We start from the raw sequence: 18,312 nt of genomic DNA, 5'->3' as shown, positions 1-18,312 counted from the left end.
GTGCCTGTCTCAGTATCAGCTCTCCAAGCTCTGCACTGCACTGCTGCTTTGGTGCCTGTCTCAGTACAGCTGAAGAGTAAACCCAAGACTTGTGTGGGCCACATCCACACTCAGGGGACTCCGTTTCCAGCTCTCTCCTTTCTGGAATTTTCTCCTTTCCCTCTAGCTCATTTTTCTAGTTTCTCTGGCAAAAGAGACTGGGGTCCTTGTGGCGTTTTATCAACCTGAGCCATCATCACAGTGCAGCTCCATGCCTGGCACAAGCTTGGAGCAAAGAAAAAGGAGAGGAAAACAACGGGGCCTCTTCTCCCAGGGCTGGTTAGAAAGGCGGGGTTTCTTCTGGCGTTTTCATTGTTGCAGCCTTTGCTGCCCAGCTCCACAACTGCGGGCTTCTCTCACGGCAGGACAATGCTGCCAGACGAAACGGGAAAAAACCCCAGAAACTCACTCCCACCGTGGTGGTTTCTCCAAGTGTTTGCTCCTCTCATTAGTCTGTTTTTATTTACTTTTCAGAGTTCAAGGGTGGTTGCTTTTGTATTTTATCCAGTAGTTTAGATGTAATCAGCAGAGAGACAAGCTGTAGTGGGCTTACTCTATCTTGGTCAAAAATAGAGGCCCTGGAAGTATTACTTCACAAAAACACAGAAACAGCCATAGAATCCTTTCTTAGCTACTTATTCACACCGGTAAAAAAATCATCTCAGGTAACACCAAAAGCAAACACTTTCAAAGAATACCTTATAACAAGCTGGATAATTCTCAGTTTCCTGATAAATCTTTCTTTCTTTCTGAATAGAGAGTGCCGCCTCGTCAAACCTAAAACGAAACACAGAAATGTGAAACAAGCAGGTCTAAGTGATCGATAGCAGAGGTCCCCGGAGAAATGTGCCTGACATCACAGACTGCAGAGACACCCGGAGGACAGGAGCTGTTAGCAGCTGCCCCAGGACCCAGGTTTCCACACGCTCCGCTCATTTGGCCTTTCTAATGCCTGACTGCCCACTTTCAGGCTGCACGGTGACAGAAAAACCAGAAGAACTCAAGGATGGGTTAGGTCAAATGGGGAGTTTGAAGCTTGGTAAGGACTGTCCAATAATGAGTATCACAACTTCTTTGTGATATGTATTTGAGACGATCTTCGATTAAATCACCCAAGATTTCTTTCCGCCCAGCTGAAAGAACATCCAGACACCCAAGGCACTCAGTACCTTCCCCCAACTGTGTCCCTCCGTCACACACTCCGCTGCTGCCCCAGTGGCCCTAGCATGCTCTGAGTTGCCTAAAAGGGCAGCACTGAGCGGAGGCAAGTCAGAGACCTAAACAAAAGCCTTCCTGCATCTTCAATCTTCAACATTCATCATTTCCACTGACCCTCATACATTCTCCTTTTCTTCCGTTTTGCCTAAGGGCAGAATGAAGATGAAAGCAAGGAAAGGGGTCACCAAAACTTTCTCCCCAAACCCTCCAGGCCCTTACCCCTTTCTCACTCCCCCAGCCCTAATTCCATCAAACCCTAATTGAATCCTCCCCTCCCTGCAAAGCTGTAGTATACTCCAAACGCCAGGACTCCCTGAGTAGTACAACTTGAGACTGAGTGAAATGCACGGTCTGTAGCCATTGCTCTCATCCCAATATGAGTCCAAGGTTATGGCAGCAGCTACCAGGGGTCTGGGCATTGGGAATACACACAACCAACAGCCAAAAGGGGCAAGAGTCTGTACTATCGGGATTCAAAGGGAGGTAAGTGGTATTATAACCCAAAATAAAAATGCAAAAATGTTATGCTATATTATTATTATTATTATCTTTTTTTTGAGACAGAGTCTCACTCTGTTGCCCAGGCTGGAGTGTGGTGGTGTGATCTCGGCTCGCCGCAACCTCTGCCTCCTGGGTTCAAACGATTCTCCTGCCTTAGCCTCCCAAGTAGCTGGGATTACTGGCGCCTGCCACCACGCCCCGCTAATTTTTGTATTTTTAATAGAGATCGGGTTTTGCCATGTTGGCCAGGCTGGTCTCGAACTCCTGACTTCAGGTGATCCACCTGCCTTGGCCTCCCAAAGTGCTGGGATTACAGGCGTGAGCCACTGCACCCAGCTTATATGTTATCTTTTTAAAAATAGTTGCATGTATACAGACACACACACAACACACACACAGTGGCTTGGCTTATGCTATTATGGCTACTTACATCACGAGTTAAACTGAATCTTTATGGGATGCACCCTGGTAAATTAGTGCCTTATAAAATAACACTCAGAGAAGAAATGCATTCTGAATTTCCACAGGTCAACTTGATATATTTTTGGAACAAAGTCAATTTATAAACTGGGTTTGGTAGCGGAATTCTAAGAGTGCTCCCAGTTCTTGTCCCTTGTCAACATTTCCTGTACAATCCCCCTTTAGGTGTAGGTGTGACCCTCGGAATGCGATGGGCCATCCTGTGATCAGGACACAATCAGCTGACTTCGAGTGAACCACTGTCTGTGTGGGCCTGACTTAATCCGGCCGGCCCTTCCTTAAGTTACAGGCCAGAATCAGAGTGGCGCGCTCCCGATGCCTCCAGTCAGCAGCAAACTGCCATGCTGTGAATCACCACGGGGGGCACACGGCCAGGAACTGAAGGCGAACTCAAAGCTGAGAGCAGTTCCTGGCCAATAGGCAACAGGGAAACAGGAATCTCTTTTACACAGCTGCAAGGAAATCAATTCTGCCAACAATCAATGAGCTTGGAAAAGGACCCAGCCTCTGGTGAGATCACAGCCCGCTCTGACACCTTGATTTCAGCCTGGTGAGACCCTAGCTCTGCTACCTAGCTACACGAGGATCGAGCTACACGAGGACAGAGCTACACGAGGATCGAGCTACACTAGGATCTAGCTACATTAGGATGGAGCTACACGAGGATCGAGCTACACTAGGATCTAGCTACATTAGGATGGAGCTACACTAGGATTGAGCTACACTAGGGTCTAGCTACACTAGGGTCTAGCTACACTAGGATCTAGCTACACTAGGATTGAGCTACACTAGGGTCTAGCTACACTACGATCTAGCTACACTAGGATCGAGCTACACTGGGATCGAGCTACACCGTATCCAGACTTCTGGCCTTGTGAAACTGTGAGCTAATCAATGAGTATTGTTTTAAGTTGCTAAGTTGGTAGCAATTTGCTATGCAGAAATAAAAAATTAATGCAAGGCGGACTACAGCTACATGTATCTGTATTATTTATAATTGTGACCCTGAGCTTGTAACAGAACCTGTTTTATAAAATAAATTACATCAGAATATTCTGTGCCCACAGTGTCCAGATTATATCATTCTATTAGCAATCTCAGTATTTTAAACTTTTCATATATTTAACTATAAAGGGTGCATTCTTTACACATAAACTGTTTATTTCCTTGACATAATGATAGCATTTCTATGTGCTAATATATATTTACTTAACAAAAAAGCCAAGCATTTACATGAGTTTGTAGTTGAAAAAGTTGATCGACTTTGCTAAAAGGCCATGAAATTAGCATATAAAGTCATCTATTTTTACATGTATCCAGAAAAGTATTAGTTACTTATAATGAAACACACACGATTTCAACTTTCCCCTCAGGTAATACTCAATATTCCTAACAAAATGACAAGAACCTGGTTTTGCTGAAAAAAGAATAAATTGTTTTTATCTTCCCAAATGAAACAAAACTGAAACCAGACAGAAGTTATGTGCAAATGGCAGAAAACTGTCACAGAACCTCATTCACCCCCAAGCTTTCAACAGACACCTTCCTCACCACAAGTCAAACTCTTCCTCTAGCCCCAACTATTTCCTGAACTCCAAAACCTATTTTTACCTACCTACAGAAATGTCGAGTTTATGTGTCATATTCCCAACGAAGTTTATGATCATCACCGAGAAGTCTGTGTCTATATTCCTTATCTGTTATTAATGGCACCATGGGCAGAACAGTTATGCAAGACAGAAACCCAGTGATTCTCCGTGATAGCACACATCCCACCCCGAACACACACATACCCAACCCTCCCTGTGTTTAGATCTAGTGACTGCCTCAGACAACTGGTGAGAAGCGGCTCTTTTCTTTGCTAAGTGAATCTTCTATGAGGGATGTGGGTTCATTGAGATCACACACCTTGTCTCAGAGGCACAGACCTTCTCTCAGAGGCACAAGGTCATGATCAATCTGCTGCAAAGGCCTTGTCTATTTTTTTTTTTTTTTTTTTTTGAGGTGGAGTCTCACTGCAACCTGTGCCTCCTGGGTTCGAGCGATTCTCCAGCCTCCTGAGTAGCTGGGATTTTTGTATTTTTAGTAGAGGAGGAATTTCACCATGTTGGCCAGGCTAATCTTGGACTTCTGACCTCAGGTGATTCGCCTGCCTCGGCCTCCCAAAGTGGTGTGATTACAGGCATGAGCCACTTCACCCAGCCTGGAAAGGCCTTTTCTAAAAAGGAACAAGGGCACTGGCCTTGGACTGCCTTTAAGACCATCCCAGATGTAATCTAAATGAAACTCTGAATCACTTCTGAACTATGACTCTCCAGAACTGAAGGAGAAGCAAGAGATTAATATATTAAATAGATAAAGTATTAAATTAGGACATCTTACGGACTCATGTTAAAGTAAAAAGAAAAAAAAACCCAAAAAACAAAGTCATGAATAAAAGCCCTAGATTTACAAATGTGCCCTTTGAGCACATCTACGCAGCATTCTCACTTCCGCTGCTCATTCACCTCGCGTTCTCCCCTCTGCTGAGGCTTTGAAGAATTTAACTCAGTACTTGCTTTAGAACAATAGCTTTCTTTAGATGTGTCCAAACTGACTGGCAACACTGGTCATGTTCTGAGGATGGTGGTGGCCCCCATTCCTAGTGGAGCTTTCTAAAGGAATATGCACAGGCAGCTGGAAAACATTCCTCACCTGACCTCCCCACCGAAAGATCCTGGCCTCTCCCCTTTCCTGTGCTACTCCCTCTACCACACAGCTTTAGATAATCTGTACCTTGAGAAACAAAAGGAAAGAAGATGTGGAAAGCAGAAATACTTCAGGGGAGCTGAGGCAGTGTGGACTCTCACGCAGGGCTGTCCTTAACTTCTGCCCCTTCCTGCAACTTCACTTCCTCCACCTTCCATGGGGTCTTATAGTAAGGGGCTTAGCGCTCTAGAAAGGCACTGGGAGCCTTGTTGGGGAGCATTAGAGGTGAGAACAGATGAGAAAGGAGGTAAACTATGCTAAAACTTGCCTCCTGGCTGCCCTGAAAAGAATGAAGGACACTGTTTCTAAGACATGGGGCCCCTGCTCACAAGTCAGAACCTCGGTATCACCTCACAGTTCAGCTATTCTGCCACAGTCATAGCGCCGTCACCAAGAACAGCTCTGCTGCTGTAACAAACACCTTCAGAAACTAAACTGAATCATTTTTCAGCTGGGAATTGTCAGAGTTAGCATTTCAGTCACTGATTTCTGGGAAGCAACAAGTAAGAAGATGAATAAAGGTAATGACCCCGGACTGACATTTAGATTAAACTTTGCTTCATGATTAAAGTCCTAATTTAAAAACAAAATGAAATTTCTATTCCATTTAGACAAAAAAAAACTACTCAGTGAAGGAAGGTCTTATAAACAAAGTAGTCTATCTAAATGAGATTAACAGTTAATTCTAGATTAATTTATTCTCATGTTACTCTAGACTGGTTTAAATTATATTTCAGAATCTGCAGTCTTCATGAAGAAACAATTTAATTCAGTGTCAGAAAGGATAGATTCATCAGTCATTTCTATTTTGATTCCTTAACACATGAAATGGATCTTGGGTCTTTTCTGTTACTGGGAAGCTTTGGGCAAATTTCAACTAAGATATCTGCAGACCTATAAGCACCTAAAGATGTTTATCTTAAATATGATTGAGACAGAATTTTATTAATGAAAGAAACTGCTTACTAAAAGTAAACTGAAATACAGTAAAAAAACAAAAGGAAATCCCAATAGGTTTTTAGCTTTCTGAGGTTCAACTATTTGTGCTTCAGGTCATATGCTGAAAGGTAAATACTGTATTAATGACACTATTTGTCAAGAACCTGTCAATTTTCATGGGTGTTTATGCATCTTTGTCATTTATCCTAATATTCTTAGTTTTCCTTGAGAGAGAGATCATAACCCACCCAAATAACATGAAGAAAACTGTTCCCTCTCAGGCTGCTGAGCCAGGGTTCAACCAACAAAAGCACAGTGCATGACAAATTTGGGCATTATAAATTTGGGCATTACACTTTCAAAAAACAGCCGATCTTTCAATATCTAATTCAGTGTGCCTACTGTCTAGTAAATGTTAATATTCTATTGTGTGGCCCGGTGTGTCTACAGCTTATACCAAAAAATTAACAAGCTATCCCCCAAATGACTTTCCAGTTCCAAATGTGGATTCACAGTATAAAGACACGGCAATAGTTTTTAAAGACATACCTACGTCCTCGCACTAGTAGTCTGGAGGCTTTTCCTAGTAATTCAACTGCCTGCCGTAAGCGCTCTTCATTCTGAAGAAATCAAAGAAAAACAAGTGTTGGCTGCTTTAACGCTGAACTGTTTTTATTCCACAATATTTATTTTGTAAAGAAGTAAAGGCACTGGATCAAGGGGGGAACACGAAACCTGCTAGTCCATTTCACTACTCTCTAACAGGAAAGAAATAGTGTGCAACTGTGAGCAGGGAGAAGTTTTAAAAGTAGCCACTGCATTTCTCTATTTTCCTATATATTATTAATCTAAACATTCTAAGTAATTAAAGAAAAAAATAAGATTCAAACTTACTTCAAACACATTAGCTGTCTGTTGATATAACTGTACAGCCTTCTCTGGATCAACATTTTCTATAAGCCTGAATTAGACAAGAAAATGTGACTCACATGAGAAATGGAAAGCTTGTTTTTCAAGGAGTTGTTTAAAATAAAGACAAGACTTCGATGCAGAGACTCGTCCATCTCACACTCACTTTCCAGCTCGCTCCAAAGCCATGGCTGCAGTGTCTGGGGTGCCGTTTTCTAGATACATCATGCTGGCTTTCTCAATTAGCTGAACAGCCTCTGGTAGTTTCTGCATCTCCTTTGGGCAAAGGATACAGCACAGGTCAGAAAATGCATCAATTAAAGAAAAACAGAGTTAACAATCTGAAATGCAATTTTTTAAATTTTAAGTTCTGGGATACATGTGCAGAACATGCAGGTTTGTTACATAGGTATACATGTGCCATGGTGGTTTGCTATACCTATCAACCCATCATCTAGGATTTAAGCCCCGCATGCATTAGGTATTTGTCCCAGTGCTCTCCTTCCCCTTAATCCCCACCCTGACAGGCCCCGGAGTGTAATACTCTACTCCCTGTGTCCATGTGTTCTTGTGGTTCAATTCCCACTTATAAGTGAGAACATGTGGGGTTTGATTTTCTGTTCCTGTGTTAGTTTGCTGAGAATGATGGCTTCCAGCTTCATCCATGTCCCTGCAAAGGACATGATCTCATTCTTTTTTACAGCTGCATAGTATTGCATAGTGTATATGTACCACATTTTCTTTATCCAGTCTGTCACTGATGGGCATTTGGGTTGGTTCCATGTCTTTGTTATTGTGAATGGTGCTACAATAAACATACGTGTGCATGTGTCTTTATAGAATGATTTATGCTCCTTTGGGCGTATGCCCAGTAATGGGATTGCTGGGTCAAACGGTATTTCTGGTTCTAGATCCTTGAGGAATCGCCATATTGTCTTCCACAATGGTTGAACTAATTTACACTCCCACCAAGGGTATAAAAACTTTCCTATTTCTCCACAGCCAGGCCAGCATCTATTGTGTCCTGACTTCTTAATCATTGCCATTCCAACTGGCGTGAGATCTCATTGTGGTTTTGATTTGCACTTCTCTAATGATCAGTGATGAGGAGCTGTTTTCATGTTTGTTGGCCACATGTCTTCTTTTTCTATAAGGAACTTAAATTTACAAGAAAAAAACAACCCCATCAAAGAGTGGGCAAAGGATATGAAATGCAATTATTTTATCCCTAATTCCTGAAAGTAAATGACTCGAAAACATTGTATAGCAACAAATATACTTAAAATGAAAGGCTTCACATGATTACTCTCCCAATCAAGCCTCATTAAACCCAACCAAAAAGGTACCAGGTAATTTCTACACAGAGTTCATTACCACTTCACAGAACTTTGGGAAATCTATGAAAACAGAAAAAAACCAAAAACTTCGCTCTTCACTGTTTTCTAAGCCTTCCTTATTCTTAAAATATTTACCAAGTTCCTACGACATACAAGACCTATGCCAAAGATCACAGACTGGCAGCCCAATGACTCTATCTCACTTCCACGTGTGTTTTGCTTGATCCATGCAGTCTTTTTAAATTAGATACTTTCATGAAAATTCTGTTTTATGGCTTTCTTCAAAAAAATATCAAAAGCTACGGCATCAGCAGGCTTGCATCCCTGTATGGCAACAAGCTAGGGCTGGGCAGCACTGTCCCGCCAGATGAGCATGCACCTCCTGGCACTTCTCCCCGCTCTTCACTTCCAAATGCCCTCCGCGTCCTGGCTGCTCATTCATTTCAGTTATTCCTCTATACCCTGAGTTCATCTGAGTTTGCAACCCTCTTCCATGACTGATAAATTCTGTATCTTACTATTAATCTGTACATCTCAGGATCATGCAGTCCTGCTGTCTAATATCTCCAAATCAAACACTTTAAAAATAAACTTAAAAAACACCGTTCAAAAGCTAGTTACAAAGTTTACATAAGCAACTTACTTAGTGTTGACTTGCTGTATCTTAAGGTAGGCTCCGCACTGACATCACACGGGTAGTTTACAAATCTGCCTATTCAGTCCCTTGCTAAGTTGACAAATTCATTAGGATACCCCTAACAAAACTGGTCTCATTTTCACCAACCCCAAAACATAACTTTATTACTTAGCTATGGAAACTAACAATAAAACAGACTGAAAGATACTGTATGAAACAAGGACTGCTATCACTCACTCTAGCAGAATGAAATGCTAATACATCTCCAAACCTCAGTGAAAAAATACAAACAATACTTTTTTTGTTATAAAACCAAAAGTCAATGAAAGAATCTGAGTCTACAATATCTGCTGAAAAATATCTGAATGAACAGGGGAGGTAAACCTAACAAAATCTCTCTCAGGCACGTTAGCCCTGAGGGTCATTTCGGCTTTTAAAGAATACAACTGAACCTTGAACAACAGAGATTTAAACTGTGCTGGTCCAATGATATGCAGACTGTCTTGCTCCTCTGCCCCCTGAGACAGCAAAACCAACCCCTCCTCTTCCTCCTCCTCAGCCCACTCAAACGTGAAGAGAATGATGAGGATGAAGAGCCCTATGATGCTCTACTTCCACTTACAGAACACTAAATATATTTTCTCTTCCTTATGATTTTCTTAATATTTTCTCTAGCTTACTTTACTGTAAGAATACAGTATAAAACATATTCCATACAACACACAACGTACGTACTAACTGTTTATATTATTGATAAGACTTCCAGTCAATAGTAGTAGTGGCTCATGCCTATAATCCCAGCACTTTGGGAGGCTGAGGCAGAAGTATCACTTGAGCCCAGAAGTTTGAGCCCAGCCTGGGCAACACAGCGAGAACCAGTCTCTATCAAAAAGATGAAAAAATTAGCAGGGCATGGTGGCATGCACCTATAGTCCCAGCTATTCAGGGGGCTGAGGTGAGTCCAGGAGGTTGAGGCTGCAGTGAGCCACGATTGTGCCACTGCATGCCAGCCTGGGCAACAGAGCAAGACCCTGTCTCAAAAAAACAAAACCAGGCTATTACTAAAGTTTTTGGGGAGTAAAAAGTTATGTGTAGATTTTCAACTGCACAAGGGGTTGGCGTCCCAACCCTTGGGTGGTTCAAGGGTCAACTGTATTTCCTCCCCAAATTTACCTATCCACTAATGACATATAATCTGTGAATCTACAACATAAAAGCATTTGGGAGGATCAAAAAAAACAAAACAAAACAAAACAAAAAAACACACAGGAACTATTCGTCATGAGTTTTACCCAGTAGATAGAGCAAAAAATACATTAGAAGGCAGTATAAATGGCATCCAAGTCCTATTTGTTGTTTAAAAATCAGCAACTACATCTTCCTGCTTTTGCATAAAATCAAGTGAGGCTGTGAATAAGAGGTCCAACCACAATATTGATACTTCTCCATAAAAAATGATGAGCTGCCTACTTGCAAGTTATACCCTCCACCATAAATATGCCTATTTTCAATGGCTGTGTGCCTGTGGAGCAAACAGGATATGAAATCACAGCAGTCATCAAGTGACAGAACCAAAGGTTGATCCAACAAGTTTCTGTGGCTTCCCTTGCGCGTCTGTCTACAAAATGGCACTCTCCAAGCCTTGCTGGTGAATGAATGTGAAGGTTTGTATGACAAATTGGTAGAAATTTTAGCCCACAGAATTGCGGACCACGTAGCGCAGGGGTCCTGTGCTCCCAAGACTGTCCCAACGCATTTAATTTACATATAAGACAATGCCAGAAAGCATTTTCCTTCATCTGTTTCCCTATCCACTAAGTTAATTTTCGTTTATTCAAAGTACTGCCTTTCCAACCCTCAAATTAAAGAGATACTTGAGCAATGGAAATGATGCCTGAATAGTAACTTTTGAAGAAGATTCAAGTCTTAGTACAGCTGTTGCAATATAAACTGAGGCTGTGAGAATTAGAGTGTCTGAGCATTTCTTAATTAAGTGTATCCTAATAACAGGCACGAAGTACACTGAGACTGTAACAGCCACCTGGGAGCTTCCTAGTTCTCAGTGGGAAACAAGACAGAAGAAGGCCAGAGCAGATCCCCAGCTTCTCTGGCTGTAAGAGAAACTCTAGTTGCAAAGGACCTACAATAAATACCCTAGCTTGCATCACCAAATACCAATACAGTTGCATGTTTGGCCAGAAAAGCTTCATTTCAATGGATTTATAACAGTTTATCATAAGGAAGCATCATAATTTAAACATTCTCCTATTATCATTATTATTATTTGTAGAGACGGGTTTTTGCCATGTTGGCTAGGCTGGTGTCGAACTCCTGACCTCAGGTAATCCGCCTGCCTTGGCCTCCCAAAGTGCTGGGATTACAGGTGTGAGCCACTACACCCAGACTCACTTTCTTATTATTCAAAATTTAGATAATTGCCATTTCTTCAAAAAACATCCTGATGCATAAATCTTTGCTATCTCTCTCTTAATGACAGATTCACAGAATTGAAATTCCTGGGTCAAAGACTATAAAATCTTTTAAATTAAGCATGTTAACAGCTGTTACTAACATTCTTTAACCTTTTGGTATTTTTTGTTGTTCTACAATGAGCATGTGTTCACTGAAAAAAATAAGTAAGTTCACATTATAAAACTCATAGAAATTAAAAACAAAAGCTTTACTAAGGTCAAAGTTCTTAAAAACAAAGCTTTATAATAAATACTTGAAAGTAGCTTTTACCATTTTAGAGGAAACGTTTTAAAAAAAAGAAAGACAAGTACTTTATTTCAGATGCCAGCTGGCATACTTTGAGAGTCAGCATCATGCAGTAGGATGTTCTGTCTCACCACAGCAGGACAATAACTCCTAGCCTGCTTTTGAGGAGCAGAAGTACAAACAGTGGCACAGGCACATTAGTCAGAATATTCCATGCAGAATGAATTAAAGTAGCAAAAGCTTAAATCTGTGGTGGTCTCTGCTGCCAACTGTTATTCACACAAGTAAAAATGTCTTCTATAACCCATGTATGATAATTTTTTAATATTTATAAAATTTACTACATTCAGATGTCCTTCCCAAAAGTAGAGAAATTTCCCATAGAGCTCTTTTTATAGCAATACACATCTACCCTGGTTATAGAGCTTAACACGCTACTGTTCCCAGTTCCCTCCGACACATTTTCTCTTAAATTTCACGTTTAACACTCCTCATCTTAAGAGGTACAGAATGTATTCTATGGGTCCAATTAACGTTACTATGGACAGAAAATCTTACACTTAGCACCTCTTGCCTTACAGTAAGGACGCTTTTCAACCTCAACATAAATTCTTGTTTAACACTTTGTAGTTAATTCATTTTACCCACACAACAATTGTGACGTAACATTACTGACCTTCAACATCATTCCAGCTTGCTCATAAGCTCTGAAAGAGAATATAATTTCTCTGATGAAATCTTAATGAAATCAGGGGTAGAAGAAACTCTCTAGTGAGGAACTACTGATAAGGAAAGTGACTTCAATTAAAATGGGCTCATGCACAACATATCATTTCAGGCTTGTATTACCACACAATAAAATTTTTTATTTTTTTTTTCATGGGGAATAATGGCTTAGAACATTAGACATTTGAGTTAAAGAGATTTTATTTTGCAGATGCAAACTTAAGTAAGGCTCAGTAAGGTTAAATTAATTTCCATCTGACAAACCTAAATCTAAGTTTTTTTGCTTTTGTTTTTGGGGCGGGGGAGGGGGGTAGAGTCTTGCTGTTATCACCCAGGCTGTATCACCAGCGCAGAGGCACGATCCCACCTCACTGCAACCTCCGTCTCCCAGTTTCAAGCAAGTCTCCTGCCTCAGCTTACCCAGTAGCTGAGATTACAGGCATGTGCCACCACATCCAGCTAATTTTTTGTAATTTTAGTAGAGACAGGGTTTCACCAAGTTGGCCAGGCTCGTCTCAAACTCCTGACCTCAAGTGACCTGCCACCTCATCCAACAAATAACCACTCTCCACAAGGCAGGAGAAAACTTCCTGCCTCCTTTCCACAGGCACTATTAACTATCGAACAGAGAAAAACAGAGATTCTAAGTTATTTTTTTCCCCATAGGCTACTGAACAAAATGCTCCCAATAATATATTATGGCAATTTAATTTAAGCTCTTTACATTTTAGAGTTAGGAGTGACTTAGTTTTTAACGTTGAGGTAAAAACTGAAACAAAGAGAAATGATTATTTAAATCAATACAAAATTTATAATTTGGGAAAAAATTACCAACCTACAGAAAAACAGCGACATTTAAAACATAATTTGCAAATACATGAAAACATGAAGAATACTTACTTGGCAGCATGAAAAAGACTGAATGGAAGTATCGCAAGTCAAAGTTAAGGAAAAAAGAAAAAAAAACCAATAGTTTCTACAAATCTACCATTTAAAGACAGTTAACTAAATCACTGACCCAGTTGGTTCCAAAAGACAAATCCTACAAACAGGTAAAAAGAAATAATTCAACGCCTGTCGATATCGTTTAAAACTACATAATTCCCCAAAACACTGCACAGGTTTTAAACTATTTCTATTATGCAATAATCTGAAATTTTACTGAAGTGCAAAGTTATTATGACTACAGTTTGCAAGTAAGAGAAATATTTTTTATCGATAAGTTTTCAAGTACCTCAGGAAAATGTACTGTTTTAAACTACTTATAATTTTTATTTCAAATACCTAAGGAAAACAGTATTAAAAAAAAAACTGATACAGTAGTTCATGCGTTTTCAATACCCGTGCTACTTCTTCATTCTTCAGCACTTGTCTATAGATTTCCCTTACTTCATCCCAAGTAAAACCATCATCAAGTAAAACCACAAACAATAGAAAATAAGTTCTCAAATGTAGCTCTGCGAACCAGTGTGGACCTTATGATCCAACTTCACTATAAACACTCCTTCAGAGTTTAAAAATACAGAATTTTTCTAATAATTTTCTAACTTAAAAACATTTTACTTCACAGGTAGTAAAGCAAATTTACAGCAAGAGAAAACAGTTTGTCAAAACCATCCAATTGTTTAATTTCTTTTTAACAGTTGAAAAAGATACGCCCTATTATTTTCATGGGCAACAGCTTCCCTCAGGCAGGCATCTTTTGCTTGCTCAAACTGTTTGGCATTTTTAAAAGCAACAGCTGAAATAGAAAAAAAAAAAAAAACCTCTCTATTTCCAACATTAAAAACCTCAAATACATCATCACTGAAATCTGCATTTTATAGGAAGTATTACAAACATACTTATTTCAAATACTTAAGAAGTTTCCTAAACTATAAAATACTACTTTTTTCTAAAGCAATTTCCTTACAACTTTTCCAATTATCAGTAACTTAGGAGTATTTTTAAAAGTTTTTCTTTTTTAATTGTCGACTACTGGCAACAAATCAGTGTTATTCCACTCAAAATCAAGAAGCCTTTCTCACACCAACACTCCCTGATGCTCCCCAGTGACAGGCAGAGTTTTCAGCCACAAAAGACAGCACCTGACTGCACCTGTTGTACCTTTAATAATAAAAACAGTATTTTAGGTATAGGTCATTCAATTACGTAGAAACTGAGGGCCAACAGGCACCTTAAACAGTTTTTTTATAATAAACCTTCCTTTTGGCACAATCTTTAAATGTCTAACAATGCATTTCTTTCTTTTTTAAACCTTTTTATACTGTTTACTATCTATGAAAAAGATATCTCACTGTTCAAACAGCTAAAGTATATTACAAGCTGTTTTAAAAGTGTAATCATCAAAGCAAACGAGGAGTGCTTATAAAACAGGACCTTACAAATTTTGGAAAACTTATCAAGGGTTGCTTACAAAGAAGTAAAAAACATAATGCTTTAAGAAAAGTGTTATTTGTTAAAAACACTCTTAAAATTCTCTTTAATAAAATGTGAAAAATAAATACTGAAACTATTTCCCTCCCTGCTTTTCCGTATGTTGCTTTTTAAAAAATTTATTCTGATTAAATAGATTTTCCCTAAGCCCTTAAAGAAACTAAACAAAGGATGTTTCAGTGGGAAAATCACACCTAAAACATTGATTTTTGAATGTAGTTCATGATCTCAGAGGGACAGAAAACAAATCTGTGTTAAATTTCCCTCACAGAGGACACTTGCAAAATGTTGTTCCCTTCTGCTCCAGAAGCCTCCCTGCATAAGTAGTCCATAAAATTCATACAGAGTTTGAACTTTTCATAATTTTAAAGTATGAGAGATAAACAATTTGCCTGATGCAAAAAAAGAGAACTTACTCAGATTTAAATAAAAGCACTGAAGATTCATTTGCTGTTTAACCAAAAGCACTTGCCCTAGATGTTCTCTGTGCTGGGCTAACAAGTGTGATCAGGGCTATCGCTGAAATACAACTGAAAACGTGTTCAAGGTACTCAAAATTTTGCTATATTTTATTTATACTCCAAATTACCACAGATATGCTGAAAGCTATCACTCTATAATTCAGAATGCTCAATTTTTAGTAAATTCCCTTTCTGTTGCATATTTTACATTGTTTATATCTTATATAAAGATAAACTGATTAAAATATGTATATAGCTTAACACTTCACAAACACTGAACAGACACATTCAATGTGACGTTCATAAAAGACATAAAGGACCAAGCAAACATATGATTTGCAGATCTGCTGAAGATGAGGCTAAGTTAACAAAAAATTTAACAAACTCCTTATTCAATAGAAAGTATAGAGAAATACGGCAACACTCATGGATATAGTATTCAAACAACTGGAGTTGAAGAATATATAAGCAACACTAAAAACCCGCTGCTGCGTATCACCAACCCCGCCCCATCCGTGCTGTCATAGACAGCAGGTACCAGCAACTTGGACTCGGCTCTCAATACACCTGAAAATAACAAGTGGAAAACAGCTTTTGCTTCTTAACGATTAGAGCCTTGTAGACAGCATAGACATATTACGGTGAAATGAAGTTATCGGACTACTTTAAGATTACATGCTGGAGCAACCGGACTACAGTCAAAAATACCTGCTTTTCCATATTCAGAAGCGGCACTGTCATAATCTGGCTTCCATTTTAAAAAACCAGTTTTCAGGCTAGAATGAAAGAAAGACACAGTTAACAGAAGTTACCAACCACGTTTATAAGTCAGATCTCTGCTTGTAATGACCTTCTAGGTCTTAAAAAAAAAAAAAAAGGAAATAAAGGAGGAGCCACCAGGCATAAACTTCCCGTGTCACCTGCCTCCACCCAAACTTATGCCTAACACCCACAACCTCACCTTTTTCCCTCCCACTATCACAGGTATGTGGTTTTCCTCCTACAGGTTCTCAATTCAAGGTCCCCAGACCAGCACCATCAGCACTGCCTGGAAACTTACTAAAAACATAAATTGTTGTCCCCATTCCAAGCCTACAGCACGCACCTCTGAGGTTTAATGAGCCCAAAGGTACATTAAAGCTTCAGAACCTCTGAAGCACAGTATTGACAGCAGAGGGACTCATTAAACTGATGCACAGACAAGAGGCTAGAGACATAAATGGAGGCATCATAAGCATATGTCAAGAGCATAGATGAGACCAGACCTCCTAGTAAGACTGCAGAGAGAGAACAGAAAGACTAAGGAATATAATCATTCAGTGGAATAACAGAGGAAGTAGGCAAAAAAAAAAAAAAAAAACTTAAAAAAGCGAAAACTCGCCACCCATAAACAAGAATGATAATCAGAAAGGGAAGGATATTATAAAAGCCAAGAGAAACTGCCTTCCAGGATCACCGCTGGCTTCTTGGATGCCAAATCAAAGAACCATCAATTTTGATTCTTATCTTACTTGTCTTTTCCTCAATATTTTATTTTTTTCTTATTTTAAAATAATTTCAGACTTAAACTAATTCAGTAACTGTCAACTTTGGGTGTGCATAAAAATTGCCCAAGCCATCTTAAATTCTAAATTTCATTCAATCAGTGAAGGCCTGCTTGCATAGAACACGGCTTGCTTCAAATGAATGAGGCCAGTATTTTTTTTTTTTTTTTTTTGAGGCGGAGTCTCGCTCTGTCGCCCAGACTGGAGTGCAGTGGCCGGATCTCAGCTCACTGCAAGCTCCGCCTCCCGGGTTTACTCCATTCTCCTGCCTCAGCCTCCTGAGTAGCTGGGACTACAGGCGCCCGCCGCCTCGCCCGGCTAGTTTTTGTATTTTTAGTAGAGACGGGGTTTCACCGTGTTAGCCAGGATGGTCTCGATCTCCTGACCTCGTGATCCGCCCGTCTCGGCCTCCCAAAGTGCTGGGATTACAGGCTTGAGCCACCGCGCCCGGCCCGAGGCCAGTATTTTAACTGGAAGATGGGGAATCCGTAGGAGCCCTCAGAAGTACAGCCTTCACTGTGTGACAGCCATGTGAACTGCCAAAAAGTCGTAGCTTTTTTTTTTCTTGAGATAGGGTCTCGCTCTGTCGCCCAGGCTGGAGTGCAGTGGTGGTATCTCGGCTCACTGCAACTTCCGCCTCCCAGGTTCAAGTGACTCTAATGCCTCAGCCTCCTGAGCAGCTGGGATTACAGGCTTACACCACCACACTCAGCTAATTTTTGTATTTTTAGCAGAGAAGAGGTTTTGCCATGTTGGCCAGGTGGTCTTGAACTCCTGGCCTCAAGTGATCCGCCCACCTCGGCCTCCCAAAGAGCTAGAATTACCGGCATGAGGCCCTGTGCCCAGCCAGCTACAGTAACATTTTTTGCCAATTAAATTTATTTAACATACTTAGCATCTAAAACTTGTTTGTGTATATAGTGTTACAAGATTCAAATTAACATAAGCAATTTTTCAAGCTTACCAAGAATTTCACTGCTCAGAAAAATAATATCCTTAAATTGTGGTGTGTCTACTGTAATCCACAAAATTGAGGAAATATGCAATATGCAAAATGCTAACCCTCTGTTTCTATCCCAAAACAAACATTACATTCTGTATATTAACATCATTTTTTAAATCCCACTAAAACCAAGATACAATCATTCAGTCGCCTAAGGTGCTATACACGGAAAGACCCAGAGAGTTTAAAACGGGGCAAACCATCCCAAGTCACATGAATACCACTAATAAGGAAGAAAGACGTACAGCTAATTTAGGTTTAGCAGCTATACCTGTCAGTCCTTTTGACTCTTTTTCTCCAAAGAATCAATAAGGAAATTGACCAATTTCCACAGAAAAAAAGAAAACAGCAAAATTACCATCTGTGGGGGTGGGGGGGATCAATTTACAAAATTACTCAGCAATACTGAACTGTATCATCATTAGAAAATGGAGAAAAATAAAATATCTCCTAAGCTACTGACCCACTTTTCCTACCACCCACCGAGCAACGGTCTAGCAGCATTTTAAACTAACACTTCAGCTGCATCCACCAACATGGCACAAGTATACATATGTAACAAACCTGCACGTTATGCACATGTACCCTAGAACTTAAAGTATAATAAAATAAATAA

At 39.9% G+C, this 18,312-nt stretch overlaps 1 protein-coding gene across 1 annotated transcript in view; it reads right to left on the bottom strand.

Annotated features, from left to right (window-relative positions):
- Positions 1-18,312, bottom strand: part of NAPG (N-ethylmaleimide-sensitive factor attachment protein, gamma) — a 24,519-nt gene that overhangs the window by 3,566 nt on the left and 2,641 nt on the right. Inside the window, exons 2-9 of the mRNA XM_011936615.1 lie at positions 15,858-15,925; positions 13,909-13,993; positions 13,153-13,170; positions 12,203-12,233; positions 7,001-7,110; positions 6,820-6,886; positions 6,475-6,545; positions 738-816 (exon numbers count right to left, since the gene is read on the bottom strand). Of these exons, the coding sequence (XP_011792005.1) occupies positions 738-816; positions 6,475-6,545; positions 6,820-6,886; positions 7,001-7,110; positions 12,203-12,233; positions 13,153-13,170; positions 13,909-13,993; positions 15,858-15,925 (529 nt within the window). The remainder of the gene's footprint in view (positions 1-737; positions 817-6,474; positions 6,546-6,819; positions 6,887-7,000; positions 7,111-12,202; positions 12,234-13,152; positions 13,171-13,908; positions 13,994-15,857; positions 15,926-18,312) is intronic.

Source organism: Colobus angolensis, unplaced genomic scaffold (genome assembly GCF_000951035.1).
Source record: "Colobus angolensis palliatus isolate OR3802 unplaced genomic scaffold, Cang.pa_1.0 Scaffold155, whole genome shotgun sequence".
Classification (NCBI taxonomy): Eukaryota; Metazoa; Chordata; class Mammalia; order Primates; family Cercopithecidae; genus Colobus; species Colobus angolensis.
The sequence above is the reverse complement of the archived record's forward strand: the minus strand, read 5'-3'. Positions and strand labels throughout refer to the sequence as shown.